At 40.9% G+C, this 17,803-nt stretch overlaps 1 protein-coding gene across 4 annotated transcripts in view; it reads left to right on the forward strand.

Annotated features, from left to right (window-relative positions):
- The window catches only part of epha4l (eph receptor A4, like), a 166,101-nt gene that overhangs the window by 83,228 nt on the left and 65,070 nt on the right, over window positions 1-17,803 (forward strand). For 3 of the 4 annotated variants that reach the window (XM_061918868.1, XM_061918869.1, XM_061918867.1), the window contains exons 12-15: window positions 6,825-6,886; window positions 9,872-10,324; window positions 11,955-12,151; window positions 15,659-15,817. In XM_061918868.1, coding sequence (XP_061774852.1) covers window positions 6,825-6,886; window positions 9,872-10,324; window positions 11,955-12,151; window positions 15,659-15,817 — 871 coding nt within the window. The remainder of the gene's footprint in view (window positions 1-6,824; window positions 6,887-9,871; window positions 10,325-11,954; window positions 12,152-15,658; window positions 15,818-17,803) is intronic. The other variant, XM_061918870.1, reaches the window with a different exon arrangement.

Raw genomic sequence — 17,803 nt, forward strand, 5'->3', positions numbered from 1 at the left:
AAAAGGACATTGCCCATTGTCCTCCCTGAAAATGTAGCCATAAATCATTTCAGCCTGTTGGTGCCTTTGGAGGAAGGTTGATTGAGAAAAATGTTTATTTCGGGTAGTAGTAGCTCTATCTGGAAGGACTTTGCTTTCCACGGAAGGTTGTTGTTGTTGACATTTAAAGTCATTTAATTTATTTGACTTTACTGTGAGTTTGCTCTTACCAATACTTTAGCATTTCAACATTTTGAGAATGTTTTCAGGCTGTCACGGTCAGCTTGTCTCCTGGTGGCCTTTGTCCAGATGGAAGGGGTACATCGTCAGTGGGAAGGGGGAAATAGAGCAAGGTGGGCATTTGGGTTGGGGGATGCTAATGGCCCAGGAACAGTCCCTATAGTGCAGCACCAGGCTCATTAATCATGGTGTCAGCTCTAAATGTGTTTGGGGTTAGGGAGTGATACCCTATCCCTCCTCTATCTGCTGCTTCATGGTCGCAAAACACCGGCCACATCTCCCTCCCTCCGCTCTTGGCTCTATCTCGTCTAGTTCTGTCTGCTTTTGTGCACTGATGCTGTTTGTTAGAGTCGAGGTGCTTGTGTGTGGATGTGTGAAAGTCTTGTCAACACGTCTGAGCACTTTGTGTTGCATGCGTGTGTGCGGGACGGTCTACCATAGCTGATGGCCAGCCTCTCCTGAGACTAGATGGATGAAGTGCCTTAATGCGTCGTGACATAGCAGCAGCCCAGTCCTATCCGCGGTAGATAACACTGTCTCTCACCCTTTTACGCCACGCAACACAGATGCATGGACGCCCTGGCTGGACCTGAAAGTGAACAGCAGCTTAGGCCAAATTGCTTATCACCTCCCAACGCCATTCAAGATGAACCATGAGACCTTAGCGAGACGCTTCGAGAAAGACAGAGAAAAAGACAGATGGACAGGCGGAAAGGAAAGAAATCGGAGACAGGCGACAAGTCAGGGAAGGTGCAAATAGAAAGGGAGAAAGAGACAGCAAGGCGGTTGGAAGGTGATGGATTGGAGGGGTGACAGAGAACAACAACGGGAGCGACAGTGAAAGAAAACAGAGAGCCACAGAAAGCTACTGAACCAGAGGCTGAAAAATGCGCAACACAGATGAGCTGTGTTGCAAATGATAGCCGCCAACATGAAAGGCTGGTGAGCAAGAAGGGCATCTGATAACTCCCACTCTGCTTCCCGCTCTTTTTTCTCCAGTCAAGGTTTGGGCAAATATGTCCTTCACACTGCAGTGTGTCTGTGGAATCTATTAAAAAGCCATTATTTAAATAGCACACCACTCCCTGTTTCAATAAAGTTAAAAGGAATTGTTAATGTAGCGTGAACTGGTCGGCATGTCCAGCAGCGGCAGTTAAGGGACATAAATTATAAATATGTAGACATGCTGTAAAATACATACGGCAATTAAATCAAATCAGACATAATGTTTAAGGCCCGTTTACACTAAGCCGGATAAAGTTATTCAGGGTAAATCCCACCTAACCTTATCCGTGTCCACACACAACAATGCCACCGTTTAAGACCCCCTGCCTCCTCCGTCCGTCGGCGCAACGCGACCTAATACGCATGCGCGGAAAATGCGCACGTCATAGTCACCTCCCGTGTTGATTTGTGTGTAAGTTCTTAAGTTTAGCTTATCTGAACACTATCCAGTGTTGTGGTATTTCAATTAACTGGAATCCAGTGTGCTCTGGGTCCCTATTGTAGTGAATCACACCTGAGCCATCATAAATTAATCAAATCTTTATTAGACCTGTAAACAATGTGATAACGAACATTTTACATCAATCAATCTAGGGATCTAGATATTTGGACAGGACACTCCTCACTCTTTTGTCTTCACCTTCATTGTTCATTAGTTTTTGGTGACTTTATATACTCTGGACCCAGATGCTGAGTCCGCGACATACATAGCGGACAATAACTGATATTTCCTGCTCTGCCAGTCTAAAAGCATTGGCCGTTTTCCATAGTTAGTCTTCACTCGACGGCCCAGTAAAACAAAACACACGCTACCGTTTTTTATCACATCCACGGGAGCCAGCATTGTCGTTGACTCTCCTTCGACAAATGGACAAAGTTTTTTGCTTAGTAGAATCACAGCCTGGACATTGGATAGTTCTATTGCCGTCTGAGAAGTGTTGTATCTGAAATAGCTGCAATCGCTCTCTCTTAAGGCATTCATGTGTGATTTCCACAATTTTTTTGATTGATTGATACTTTTATTAGTAGATTGCACAGTTCTTTACATTTTCCATACAATTGACCACTAAATGGTAACACCCGAATAAGTTTTTCAACTTGTTTAAGTCGGGGTCCACGTTAATCAATTCATGGTATGGTACAAGCGTCTGTACATGTACATGACGGAGAAACATGGGCATGTCTGAATGACTCGCCTTCATATTTCCAATGGTTAGCTCCGAGTTACGAAACTGCTTTATTATGAAGCTGGCTGTGGCATGTTCTTTCTGACTTTACTTCCTCTCCGAACTCGGTTTGTAAACAATCAAAGAGTCCATACAAAGCTAAGTGCCGGAGATTCAAGAAATACCCGGCTCACACAGCAGTGTAAAAATTTGTCCGAAGAGGAGGACCTTTAACACTGGTTTAGTGTGGCTGAAACTGTGCTTAGGCTAAATAATTATTCGTTTAAGGGGTTGAACGACTTAGTGTAGATGTGGCCTATATCTAGCCTCCGTTTAGGTGACTAATCCAGTGGCCGCTTCTGGTTTTTGGAGTAGATAAAGCTAATTTTCAGTCACAGTAGTCGCCAAAAAAATACAAAATGTATAAAGATGCTAGATTTTACAAATAAAACATATCTTAGAGGATTGTAACAACTCGGAACAACGGAATGAAACTTGAAAAATGCTCTGGCAGTGATTCGTTCATATGTCAAGATCGCTGATTCGCTCGTTTTGCTGTTTTTAAAAAAGAGATTTAGCCTCTGACAGATCATCCAATAAACATGTGTAAGAAGCTCATCGTTCAGGTCTGCCAAGGCCAAGCCCACGCAAGCATCCGACAAGCGGGAAAAAGCTAAGCATTTATCTATTAACTTTGGCTGCAGTGGAACAACTTACTGTATGCTCAATGGGTGCTCAGCCTTAACACTTTTTGATGCACTGTGACACTACCACATTGAAAGAGAAGAAAGTCACATCAGCTGTAGCGGATTTTGAACAAAAGTTGAATGCATTCTAGCGCATATTTAAATAATGAAATGTAAACGGTACTTATACTGAACAAAAATATAAACGCAACACTTATTTTTACTCCAATTTTTCATGAGTTGAACTCAAATATTTTACTATTTACTATATACACAAAATACCTATTCCTCTTAAATATTGTTCATAGATCTGTCTAAATCTGTGAAAGTGAGCATTTTTTCTTCTGGCTTTTTGTCGTGGGCAGCCTAAGGCACACCTGTGCAATAATCACGCTGTTTAATCAGCATCTGGATATGCCACACATGTGAGGTGGGATATATTATCTTGGCAATCCAGGAATGCTCACTAACACAGATTTTTAAATATTAGTGAACAGTATTTGAGAGGAATAGGTAGTTTGTGGGTACAGTAAATGTTTAAAGATATTTGAGTTCAACTCATGTTGATAACTTTTTTTGGACCTGCTGGGATAGAGTGTCCGCCCTGAGATCGGTAGGTTGTGAGTTCAAACCCTGGTCGAGTCACTGCTCCCCTCATCTCCCAGGGGGTGAACAAGGGGATGGGTCAAATGCAGAGGACACATTTCACCACACCTAGTGTGTGTGTGACAATCATTGGAACTTTAACTTTTACGTTTTAGCAATCATAGAGTAATTACTACTAGTGTAATCTACATACAAGCAAGTGCCTGCTAATTAACGGCAGACATGGTATTAAAGGCCTACTGAAATTAGATTTTCTTATTTAAACGGGGATAGCAGGTCCATTCTCTGTGTCATACTTGATAATTTCGCGATATTGCCATATTCTTTTTGAAAGGATTTAGTAGAGAAAATCAACAATAAAGTTCGCAACTTTTGGTCGCTCTTAAAAAAAGCCCTGCCTTTCCCGGAAGTAGTGCGCATGACATCACAGATTGTCGGACTCCTCACATCCATCCATTGATTACAATCATGGACGCCAGCAGCACGAGCGATTCTGACCGAGAAAGCGACAATTTCCCCATTAATTTGAGCGAGGATGAAAGATTCGTGTTTGAGGATATTGACTATGGACTAGGAAAAAAAAAAAAAAAAAGCGACAGCTCCGGGCGACGGCAGTGGGAGCGTTTCAGATGTACCGGTAATTAGACACATGTACTAGGATAATTCTGGAAGATCCCTTATCTGCTTATTGTTTTAATATTGTTTTAGTGAGATTTTAAAGATTGTAAAGTAAAGACTGTAAAGACATACCTCGAGGTCGGATGGCTGCGTTGAACACACTGTCTCAGAGAGAAGCCGAGGAGCCGAGCTCACAGCTGCTGCAGAACGACAAATAATCCACGGATGTCTTCGGTAAGATATATATTACAATTCCCCCATCCAAAAACATGCTGGTTGACGTAGAGAAAACATGTTCGCTTGACCGCTCTGCTTTCACAACAAATAAAGAAACGCCGGCTGGGTCTCGGTGATAAAGACAGCAGGACTCCACCGCTTTCCACCAACAGCATTCCTCTTTATAGTCTCCAATATTAAATGAACAAATTGCAAAAGATTCAGCAACACAGATGTCCAAAATACTGTGTTATTAGGCGGTTAAAGCAGACGACTTTTAGCTGTGTGTGTGCGCAGCGCTAATATTTCCTCACAGTCTGTGACAACACGCGTATACGTCATCATTCTGCGACATTTTCAACAAGAAACTCCCGGGAAATTTAAAATTGAAATTTAGTAAACTAAAAAGGCCGTATTGGCATGTGTTGCAATGTTAATATTTCATCATTGATATATAAACTATCAGACTGCGTGGTCAGTAGTAGTGTCCGCTGTATTGTCCCTTTCATTGCTTGAATCGTCACTTTTACTATACACACAAAAGACCTATTCCTCTCAAATATTGTTCATGCCAGTGTGCATTTCTAATTCTGGCTTTTTGTCGTGGACAGCCAAAGGCACTCCTGTGTAATAATCATGCTGTTTAATCAGCATCTGGATATCCCACTCCTGTGAGGTGAGACATATTATCTTGGCAATAAAGGAATGCTCACTAACACAGAATTGTGAACAGTATTAGAGAGGAATAGGTATTTTGTGTATATGGTAAACGTTTAAAGATATTTGAGTTCAACTCATCTTGATAATGTTTTTTTTACGTTTTATCAATCTTAGAGCAATTACTACTAGTCTAATCTCCATACAAGCAAATGCCTGCTAATTAACGGCAGACATGGTATTAAAATCTAGTCTTTGTGTCTCTGTGAGTGGGCCTCTAAGTAGCATTTGCCTATTATTTTCCCCCCATTATTGTCCTTTTGTTGCCTGAATCTTCATTCCCAGTTTCATTGGCAGGTGATAATCGGCTCTCTAGCGGGGGGGCCCTGCCTCAGACTTCATTGCCAAAGGCGGCAGTGCATATTCAGTAAACAAGGAATTAGCATGCAAATAAACTGCAGGGAAGAGGGCGGGACAAAAAGGCGAGAGTTTAAGGTCACAGGTCAGACTCTCCTCAGACTGGATTTGGGAGCTGTCAATCAGCCGCTGCTCCAGGGCTGTGGTGCTCAACAAAGGGAACAAAGATGGCTGACAAAGAGGCCCCCTTGCTCTCCCCGAACTCTAAATCCACTTCCTCTTTTTGAGGCATCATCGGGGTGCCCCGTGATTAATGCGGTGCCAATCACGCGGCAGGCGAAGGGGCTAACTGACGGCCCCTTGGCATGGCAAGCGGCATGCTGCGGAGGAACTTCACCTTCGAGACCTCGGCTGCCAAGTGCGGCTGTGGGCATTCTGCAGGAGCACGGTTCCCACTTGAGGCTTTCTCAGCACTTCTTCATGAGCCTTCAACTTCACCTGAGCTATGCCACTTCAGGAATGTGTTGTTCTTTCTCTCACTTTTGGTCATGTGTTGATGCCACGGATGGTTACACAACTGCCTATTGACGTTAAAGGATTAAAAAAACAAAAAAACACTTTATATTCTGTGTACCATCAATGCCTCGCTCCTCCTGCCTTCTATCCCCTCATCCTCTGGGAAACAAAGACAGACCCGAGATGCACCAGGGAACATCCGCCATCCCCGCCGCCTGCCCCGCTCAGATAAAACCACAGACGCTCCCCAAAGAGAGGCGGAGCGGGCAAGATAGCGGGTTGAGGTGAAAGAGGCCAAAGAGGAATGGGCGGGACCATGGGGGAAAGAGTACGGTGAGGGGAGAGAAAATACGCAACACCGGGGAGAGTGACAGATGTGTCAAAAGTTGGTGAGGAGGAAGAGGTCAAAGGGACAGTGAGAGACAAAACCAGTGAGTCATGCGAACGCTGGGAGGGTGACGGCGATGAGACTTCCAATAACGTATCCGGCGTCTGTTCATATTTGCATGAAGACGAGAAGGGTGTTTTGTCTCAGAGGAGATGCCTTTGCATGTGCAGCAAAAGAAAAGAGGACGTTGAGGCAACCGTTATACTGAGATAATTAAATCACTGGGAGACAGAGATGGATGGACTAACACACACACACAAGCACGCACACACACACACACATGCTTTAGGTCCCAAGAGAATTTTGTGGGCTGTCATGTGCATAATTTACTTCCATAATCATCTGCCGTTCATTCTTTTAATCTCTCTCTCTCTCTCGCTCTCTCTCTAGGTAAACCAGTGATGATTATCACCGAATACATGGAAAACAGATCGCTGGACGCATTCCTGAGGGTCAGTCATGCGTTTATATATGTGTGTTTGTGTGTGAGTGTGATACAGCTGTGGCTTGCTGATTGCATCTTATCGCTGAAATGTCATCCACCCAAATTACAAGCGCTTGTTCACAAACATTTGCTCTAATCTTTATCCTCGATCGACTTACCGTCTTTTGTGACAAGAATTTGACGCTGGTTTCACCTTCCTGTTAACTACGGACCCTATTTCGTGATTTAGGATGTTTTTATTTCTAGTTGCAGGGTTGGGCTTTTCATAACTTTTTCAAACATCGCTGATTGGTGGAAGACGCTTTTAGGGCCTTATTTACTAAAGGTTTGCGTGGACTAAAACACGTGCAATTTTGCTATTTCACGCACAAGTGATCTACTAAACGCGTGCAAAGTGGATTGTGCATGTTAACTGAGCAGAATAAGGCTTGAAATCAATTTTGTGTCTCTATCTTCATTAATATGCAAAATGTATGCTGATCATCAAAACACCCACAGTACTGGGAGGAGAAAATACAAATTATTCCAAATAATTTGATTTATCAACACTCATCACCGTTTTGGGAGCACTCTTTGGCATTTAATTTAGCATGTTTTCTTACATTTGTAAAATAAAAGGGAATTAAGTAATTGTTTAAATATTGAATTGATATTGTTGTACCGCCGACCTGTGTTAATTAATTTCTGATTATAAGCAGTGTATCTAAAATTTAATCATCCGATTAATTTTAAGTATTTTAATTTGAAGTTGCATATGATGTCATGTCGAATTTTCTTATTCACGGCTTAATTCTCATGATGGTCAACCAGCTTGAGAGTTGCATTAAAACAAGTTAGAGGTGAGTGTAGAATTTAAGCAGAAAATGCTATATTGCTGTTGTTTTTGGGTGTTCCAGTCGTTTAGATAGAGCGATAGAAAATATCTTTTATCGAGTCCTGAAAAAAGTCGTTTATAAATGTGATCAACTCAGGGAAAAAAACAAAACTTTCTGTAATGCAATCAAGTTTATTCTTTACTATATGAGAAGTATTTAAGAATAGTACTAAATGTGAAGAAAGAACAATTGATTGTATTAGTTTATGTTTTTTTGTAGCTGCTGTGCCTAAATATAGTAAAATATCAAAAATAGCAGTTGTTGGTTCAGTCCACCAAATTGTTGTTGTCTATTTTCATAACAGAAACTAAAAGCTTAGTTATTGTTGTTGTGCAGGCAAAAAAAAGTGCTTTATTTGACACTTAAGACCACATTATAGTGTCTTTGGTGCCATTTGTTACCATCAAAAAAATATTCCTAATAGTATTGATAAACTAGATCTCTCATAGCCTCAATAGCATACTGAATCTTATTATCGCAAGAAAACATTGCTAAACAACAGGGACATTTATAGCTAAATAATTAGACAAAATCTAAACGTCTCTCCATTAAAGCAACTGCAGACATTATTTTAGATGAAAGTAAAATTTGCAGCAGGAAATCAACTGCAAACAAACTTATCCTTTTTCTCATTAGCGTCACAATCACAGCAGCATAGCACTCGTTATGTTAATGAAATACATCACTTAGTGATGCACAAATAAGTCCAACTTTGTCTTTTACAGATTAATACTTAATTTGTGGACCCCTGAGATGTAAAGACATGATGTCTCTCCAATCTTCTTTTTTCGTCAAAGGAAGTAAGGTTGATCGCTTACATACAGTACTTGCCTCTAAACCAGGGGTCTCAAACTCAATTTACCTGGGGGCCACTGGACGCAGAGTCTAGGTGAGGTTGGGCCGGAAGAAAAGATTTCTTAAAAAAAAAATGTTGCATACTCCTCAGCATGTCTAGTTTTATAATGACGTTTCAAATTGTATTCCTTGTGCACCGCAACTTTCTCTGTGCAAATAAAACACGTCCGCGTGCTCGACAAAGAAATATTGCATCTCCCACTTTTCCTGGAATTGTCTTTGCACATCACAAACCCTTCTCTTCACTGCAGGCTGTGAAAAAGACATGTTTGGTGTTGTGGGATATATTTGTATTTAACTGACGTACGGAGAAGAATGTTATTTCCGCAATGTTTGTCTTTCCGCTTTTCCTCCCTACAGCAACACGGCGGTCAATAGCCGGGAAAGTACCAGGATAGCGAGCGCAAAAAAGTGACGGCTCGCGGAGTGTTTTCCGGCGTCATATGGAAATATATGTAGTGTTCATCGTCTGAGGCAATGTAAATTAAACAATAAACAAAACAAATAACGGTTTGAATTGGTCCAGGTTATCGGGGACTGTTATTAGTGACGGACAGGTGTCACGGTGTGACTGCAGCCAGGCACGTAAGACAACCCTCGTCTCCATGGCAACGTCTCTGTCGCTTTCACTCATTTGCCGCTTTTCCACTAATGCTGGGGTAGGCAACCCAGAATGTTGAAAGAGCCATTTTGGACCCAAATAACACAACGCTGTCAAGCGCCATTCATATAAAGCTTTTAAACTTTCATATTAAGGTGGGGGCCGCAAAATAACGTCTCGCGGGCCGTGATTGGCCAGCGGGCCGCATGTCTGAGACCCCTGCTCTAAACCTTTCAAAATCAGCCACAATCTGCACTGATGCTTTTAGATTAAAAAAAAATAGCCTAATGGGGCTCTAGACTGTCGCCTGAAACCCGGAAATGCCTCTATATCACGTGATTGGATTCCAGCAATTGGAGCGATACCTACATTTTTTAGAATAAGCCAACAAGAAGCGAATAAATGCTTTGTACATTTTAACAAAAGTGTGTTTGAAAACCAAATTACAACTGAAAGAAACCAATTATTTATAGTAAATTAGCCAGGAGATTAAAAATTGTTTTGAGAATTGATAAAACTGGGAATGATGCAATATGTTAATGCTTTGTAAAAATAGATCTGTCTGGTATTACTTTCCACCATAAGCAAGGTGGAAATCTTTATAAGATGTTTTTGTCACTTGGATGAAAATGTTTTTAAAAAAAAGCCCTCTTCTGTGTAGAAGAACGATGGTCACTTCACAGTGATCCAGCTGGTCGGCATCCTGCGTGGGATAGCATCAGGCATGAAGTACCTGTCAGACATGAGCTACGTCCACCGTGACCTGGCAGCGCGGAACATTCTGGTCAACTGCAACCTGGTTTGCAAGGTGTCCGATTTTGGCATGTCTCGTGTGCTGGAGGACGACCCCGAGGCTGCTTACACCACCAGGGTGAGTAGTGCGAGTGTTGTGTGGGAGCAAGGTGACACTGACCTGACTGTGTCATCGTCAACTTTTATTCATCGCTACTTTTGCTTATTACAGGGAGGGAAGATTCCCATCCGTTGGACTGCTCCTGAGGCCATCGCTTACAGGAAGTTTACCTCATCCAGCGATGTCTGGAGCTATGGCATTGTCATGTGGGAGGTGATGTCATACGGCGAGCGGCCATACTGGGACATGAGCAACCAAGATGTAAGTCGTAACTTCTGTATGTAGAGCTTTAATTACACATGTCAAAGACACATTTTACTATGAATGCACCCACAAAATTATTTTTACACATCTCAAGGACCACTTATAATATGAATACTTGTGATATGCAACCCTGTCTAAACCAGTGGTGTCCAAACTTTATCCGCTGAGGGCCGCACACTGAAAAGACTCGGATTTCAGCGGCTTAAGCGATTCAACAGATTACGCATGTATTGAAACAGATGGTTGGAGTGTGTAGGCAGATAGCGAAAATGAAATTGAAGAAGAAACAATATGTACATACAGCTAGCCTAAATAGCATGTTAGCATCGATTAGCATGCAGTCATGCCGTGAACAAAAATATGTCTGATTAGCACATAACATCAACAAAACTCACCTTTGTGATTTCGTTGACTTTATTGTTGGAAATGCATCTCTGTGCCATCTCTGTCGTAGCATCGCTATCGTCGGTGTGCTGAACAAACGAGGGACTTTCGCATCTTTTACTGGTGCAACTTGATTCCGTCGATTGGTATGTGTTTGTCTGGCATTAAATGTGGGTGGAGGGAAAGGCTGGAGGGCAAATATAGCTACAAATTAGGCATAATGATGCAATATGTACATACAGCTAGCCTAAATAGCATGTTAGCATCGATTAGCATGCCGTGTTAATCGATGCACACTCCACGTAAGTCAACTTGAATCCGTCCCGGATCGTGTTGTTACAGCCTCCGACAACACACCAACGAGGCATGATGTCTCCAAGGTACCGGAAAACAGTCGAAAAAACAGAAAATAACAGAGCTGATTTGACTTGGTGTGTGTAATGTGTTTGAGACAATGGCGGATTGCTTCCTGTTGTGACGTCACGGGTGAAAGGTCATTGCTCCGACAGCGAACAATTGAAAGGCATTTCAATCGCCAAATTCACGCTTTTAGAATTCGGAAATCGGTTAAAAAAACATATGGTCTTTATGCTGCAACATCAAGGTATATATTGACGCTTACATAGCTCTGGTGATAAGGATCCCCTTTAAGGTCCCTGGGACCCAAAAGGGTCTCAATCATTAAAGTGTTAAAAACAAGTCTTATATTAATATATTTGTTTACCTGCAACGCTTAAATCTCTAGATCAACTACAGATCCAGCCGCGGATTATATTTTTTAATATATCTTTTATGTTTGTTTCATGCATTTCTGTCAAATAAGTTTTCATAGCAAAATCACAAAATTGGCAATATTTTCCCCAAAACATATTTCAAAGTGAATTAATAATTCATTGTAACATTGATTTTAATTCAATGTATTTTTTTAACAATGACAGTTTTAAAGTAAACAACTGCCTGCCTGGCAGCATTGTGTTATTAGTGTCATACTGCAACGTATTCTTATTACATTATACCTGTTTGCTCTAATATTCCACTTTTTATTTTTTTTTTTCGTAAAAGTAGTTTTAAAATGTGCCGCGGCCCGTAAAAAAAAAATAGGTTCGAGCCACAAATAGCTCCGGGCCGCACTTTGGACACCCCTGGTCTAAACTAACACTCATACATAGATTATTTTACCTTAAACCTGCAACTTGCACCTTCAGAAGCATGATGACTTCAATTATATGTTCATGTTCTGTAGGTGATCAAAGCAATTGATGAGGGCTATCGGCTGCCCCCACCGATGGATTGTCCCGTGGCGCTCCACCAGCTAATGCTGGACTGCTGGCAGAGAGAGAGAGCGGAGCGACCAAAGTTCGGCCAGATTGTCAACATGTTGGACAAGCTAATTCGTAACCCCAACACTTTGAAGAGGACCGGGGGAGACAGCACTGTCAGGTGAGGCATTGATAAACTTCCATGGTTATGTTCTATAGTATATTGGAACGTAAACAACCTTGCTGTTTGTATAGGCCTCATTTTTCAGGGGTCTATCCATGCAGACACGTGGCTGTGTCATTGATAGGCCAGTCTTCAGCTTGTATAAACAAAGCTCAAATGAATGTTTTAGTTCGAAACACACTGCTTTCATTATAACTACTAACCATCAACAGTGGCTGAAACCAGTGAATGATGAGCATTCAATTGGTATTTGCCTGAACCCACTATTAATATTATATGTTGATATTTCATTTCAAAACAACTCTTATACCAACATTACACAACATTGTGAGCATAAATAGCGGATAGGAGCCATATGACTTTTCCAACCAGATCTCATTGACAATCCTATGATATAAAGGCTTGGACTTGGACTTCGACTTCCTTTTTTTGTCATTCAAATTTGAACTTTACTGTAGAGATAAGAACAACATTTCGTTGCATTAGCTCGTTGCAGTGCAGGATAAAAGAGCAATTAGGTGCAGATATAAATAAATAGATTACTGTACAGATAAATATATTGCATATGCATGCACGTTTATGGATGTATGTTATATTGTCTTTATATTCCAGCGAGTTAATCCATTTTTGGGGTGAATTGAGGGTATTATTTTGATGTGTTCAATGAAGCTGTTACAGAACCTGGTGGTTCTGGTATGGAGGCTGCGGAACCTCTTTCTAGAGTCCATCAGTAAAACAGTCCTTGGTGGGTGTGGGAGGAGTCTCTGGAGATTTACTGAGCCCTGGTCAGGCAGCGGCTTTTTGCGATCTCCTGGATAGGAGGAACAGGAGTCCTGATGATCTTTTCCGCCGTCTTCACCACTCTCTGGAGAGATTTCCAGTATAGTTCATTGAACTGACTTTTTGGGGGGTGTTTTTGTGGTAGTTTTTGTTGTTTACTTACATTTGATATGAGGGTCCGGTTCACAATCTTTGTCATACTTTATCCCGGAAATGTTGCGCAGGCCTAAAGTCAGGACACTTCCGTGTCACAATGACGTATACGTCAAATATGGCTATGACGCAATTTCAAAAAGCAAGTAAAAAAAACAGGAAAAATCAAATCACATGTTTAGAACTACAGTGGTATTTCGGGATACAAGTTTTGATTGGTTTTGACTGTGACACAGTCAAAACCATCAAAATAAACTTAAAACTATTTAATGGGTGTTTTCCCCCCCCGAAAAAGAACACAATTTTAACATGTAACATGACTTTTAAAAAGAAAACTAACTTTTAGATAATAAATATTGTGTTGAAACAATACAGTAGAATGTTGGAGCAACTATGGATTGAACTTTCACAGTATCATGTTAGACCCGCTCGACATCCATTGCTTTCGGTCCCCTAGAGAGGGGGGGTTGCCCACATCTGAGGTCCTCTCCAAGGTTTCTCATAGTCATCATTGTCACTGGCGTCCCACTGGATGTGAATTCTCTCTGCCCACTGGGTGTGAGTTTTCCTTGCCCTTTTGTGGGTTCTTCCGAGGATGTTGTAGTCGTAATGATTTGTGCAGTCCTTTGAGACATTTGTGATTTGGGGCTATATAAATAAACATTGATTGATTGATTGACATTGAATGTTATACAAAAAAAATACAGTAGTGTTATGAAGTAATGTATTATTATTGTATAGCATTTACCTTAGAGAGCGGATTTCTTTCGAATCTCCTTCGAGCTGCTTTTCCACCAAACACACCATCTGGAACTTTTCCAGATGGTGTGTTTGATTTTTTTCTTTAATTCAATGAATATCATCATTATTCCCCTTACACTCACTTTCTTCATTACCATGGTTGGAAAAACAAAGTTATGTTGATCACTACCTATTAACTATAATGCTAGCCTGTGAGAAACCAGCTGTTTTGGTCTGATTTTACGGGTTCACTGTGACATTCGCTTTGCCAACTAACAGTAGGGAGGCTCGTAACCCAAATTTTTGTTCACAACCTAACGCATAGGAAATAGCCACAAGACAGCTTGTATCCCAAAAAAAGTCATGAGCTTTGGTTTCCTTTTGTTCTGTTGCTTCTTTTTGTCGTTTTTTATTGTCAAGACAAAGCCGCCTGCCAGTGTTGTAACGACTTGGCATTTATGTCTAGTGTAAGAGTTCTGGGATTTCCGACTGTCTGTGAGTCCTGACTATGTGTGTGTCGGCAGAGGCGGACTGCTGCGTGCAGAGAGGACCGTTGAGTTTGCTGATGTTGTTCCATGGTTGGCATGTTATCTTTTTTGCAATAAAGAACCTGTTAATCCGACCATCTGTGTAGACATTACAGTGCTTTTAAATGGGAAAGAGCTCAATGCAGCACCCAATGCTCATTGAGAAGAACGATATGTGCTTATCTTTCAATCTCAAAGTCTCTACTAGATTTGTAGCTAGTTGCTTTTTTTGATTAACAATCTTTGGCGCTTCATATAGTGCCAAATTCGCTAAGTTGGCAACGCTAATTGTCTATTTGTGCTCAGTTTTCTCTTTCCAGACCAGCTGCGTTAAATACTGTTTGAGACATAGCGCCAAATCTATTTGCGGCGGTCCAAATGTATCCGTGGTGGATCAAATGTTATCTAGCAGCAACATGTAGCTCATTTCAATAGAACTAGAGTCCTCTACAAATTAGTTTTAATGGTGCTGTACACTCTGGAATGTTGCTGGATTTATGGTGTTACGCTACGTTAAAAACAAATATGACCCTTCAGCTCCAAGGCTATTACTCTTGAGTGGTCAAGAATGACCTACAGGGTGTTAAGAGACTCAATGCAGCCCCATGGAAGTCTGTCTGAGTTTAATGAGTGAGCACACACGCTTAGCTAATGGTATGTAAGCCAATGGTATTCCTTGCGGAGTAATTAACAGAATGGACCCCTATAAATGCGGCTTGTAAACGGACATGAGGGAACGAAAAGAGGAGTGTGTATGTGGATGGCAGTGCATACTTTTCCACCTCCCGATGAAAGATGACTTATTAAAGAGGCCGACATCCCGTTCTCACAGTGCACCCCATCTTAAAAAAAAAAATAAGCAGAGAGTCAGTAGAGCAGCACAGTTGGCTCAGACTGACTGGCCCCATACAAATGTTTTATGGCCGATGGAGCTGATTGAACTACTGTCCATGCACAACAGACCAAAAAGGTTTTTCAAAAAAGTGAGCGCTCATTCTCATGACTTTTTCAGGAAAAATTTCACAGCTCAGCTCAATTGGGTGTCCACTATCTGTTCTGTTCTTGGTGTTCTATGATGTAAAAGTCAAAGTTTGACCTATTCGGCTTGTTTTTTGTATCCACAACCACAGTGATATGAAAAATTTGGTACTATAAGCAGCAAAAAGGGTATGCTTAAAAACCAATGCATTTGGAGTAAAAGCTGTTTCATTTTTTTATTGTACTGAATTAATGTAACTCATGATTAGATGGAGCAACATCAATCTAAATTTTCTCACTTAAATCTCCTTTACACACTCACCAGGCCTGCCACTATTCTGTTGGAGCCCAGTAGCCCTGAGGGTTCGTCGGCCGTGGGCACAGTGGAGGACTGGCTTCAGGCCATCGGCATGGAGAGATACATCGACAACTTCACTGCCGCCAGCTACACCACTCCTGAGGCAGTGGTCCACATGACACTAGAGTGAGTAGGGAGGAGAGAATGCGTGGGATGTAAAAAAAACAAAACAATAGTCAACACGTTTTTTGAGTGGCTGTTGGTATTTTTTTATGTAAGAGATATGTTATTCATATATCTCTTACTTAAAAAAAAAGAGTGCAACGTGCATATCTGGATCATTCCAGACGGACCATCACAACACCTTGTCTGGTGTGCCGTGGGAAATTATGCAACTTCACCTAATTGGTCCAAAATATATTATTTGCAAATCAATAATTATAATCTGCAAATCATTTGCTGTTGTCTAGTGTCGGTGCTGTGTACAGCTCGGCAGGGTTACCATGTAAAACTCCATATCAGTAGGTGGCAGCAGGTAGTTCATTGCTATGTAGAGTTCGGAACGCGTCGAGGATGGTTTGTCGTGATCGCAATATGCAGAGCACAGTGGGAGACGGCGTGCAGGTAAAAAATGTTTCAACACTTAAACCAAAAATGATCAATACGGAAAGGAAAAAGCAATGAAGCATAGGGATGGCGATGCAAAACAAAAGTAAAACTGAACTGGCTACAAAGTAAACAAAAACAGAATGCTGGACGACAGCTAAGACTTACAGTGTGTGGAGCAGAAACGGCATCCACAAAGTACATTTGTACATGACATGACAATCAAAAATGACCCCACAAAGAAGGAAAGCGTCCGCACAACTGAAATAGTCTTGTCTGCCAATAAAAAGCAGGTCAGGCAATAGCACTCAACGGAAGGTGTGAAGCTGCTACAGGAAAACACCAACAAAACAGGAAGAACCACCAAAGTAACAGCGCAAGACAGGAACTAAAACACTACACACAGGAAAACTTGAATTAAAGCACGACAACCTGGTGGAGTTTCATTTTTTAATGTTTTTCTGTTAGTGGTGTGCCTCCATATTTTTTTAATGACAAAAATTGTGCCTTTGCTCAAAAATGTTGAAAAACACTGGTCTAGATCATACTTTGACAGTATATCCTCCATAAAGGGTGGTTATATTTGTGTGCTGCATATACCACAACATAACTAAACAACACATGTTTGTTTGTTGGAGCACACAATACCGTTTACATTAGCATCAAATTTCGGTACACAACCTTAATTTGACCCCTTGAATATGTTTGCGCACACCACACTAGATATGTACATTTTAGGGCTGTTAAGTGATAATTTTTCAAATCCGATTAATCACAGTCTTCAACTGTGATTAATCATGATTAATCACAGGGTATTATTTGCTTGCGTGAATAAAATTTGCTTAAGAAAATACCCCGGTGTTTGGATACAAATGCAATTTTGTGGTCAGAATGTTATACAGGAATTTTTTAAAAATGTTTTACTGAATTGCAAGTCATTGATTTGCTCAACACTTGGTGACAGTTAGTAAGAATAAAGTGCACATTTGGAAAGTATTTGCAATACTTTAGCCAAAAAAGGTACAGATGTATATGAATAATTTAGTAAACCCACCTATGAACAACTTTACATAGTACACCATTTACATCTGCATTTACTTTTCCTTAGTTTTCTATCAGTTGCTCAAACAACACAGGGTATTATTTGCTTGCGTGAATAAAATTTGCTTAAGAAAATACCCCGGTGTTTGGATACAAATGCAATTTCGTGGTCAGAATGTTATACAGGAATTTTTTAAAAATGTTTTACTGAATTGCAAGTCATTGATTTGCTCAACACTTGGTGACAGTTAGTAAGAATAAAGTGCACATTTGGAAAGTATTTGCAATACTTTAGCCAAAAAAGGTACAGATGTATATGAATAATTTAGTAAACACACCTATGAACAACTTTACATAGTACACCATTTACATCTGCATTTACTTTGCCTTAGTTTTTGATCAGTTGCTCAAACAAACAATCTTATTTACCTTTTCAGATGACAGTGCCGATCCTTTTTTTTTGTACAAACAACGGTAATTAGCAACATGAACGACATCTTGCAGCACTAGATCTTCACAGATGTT

Source organism: Nerophis ophidion, linkage group LG13 (genome assembly GCF_033978795.1).
Source record: "Nerophis ophidion isolate RoL-2023_Sa linkage group LG13, RoL_Noph_v1.0, whole genome shotgun sequence".
NCBI classification, from domain to species: domain Eukaryota; kingdom Metazoa; phylum Chordata; class Actinopteri; order Syngnathiformes; family Syngnathidae; genus Nerophis; species Nerophis ophidion.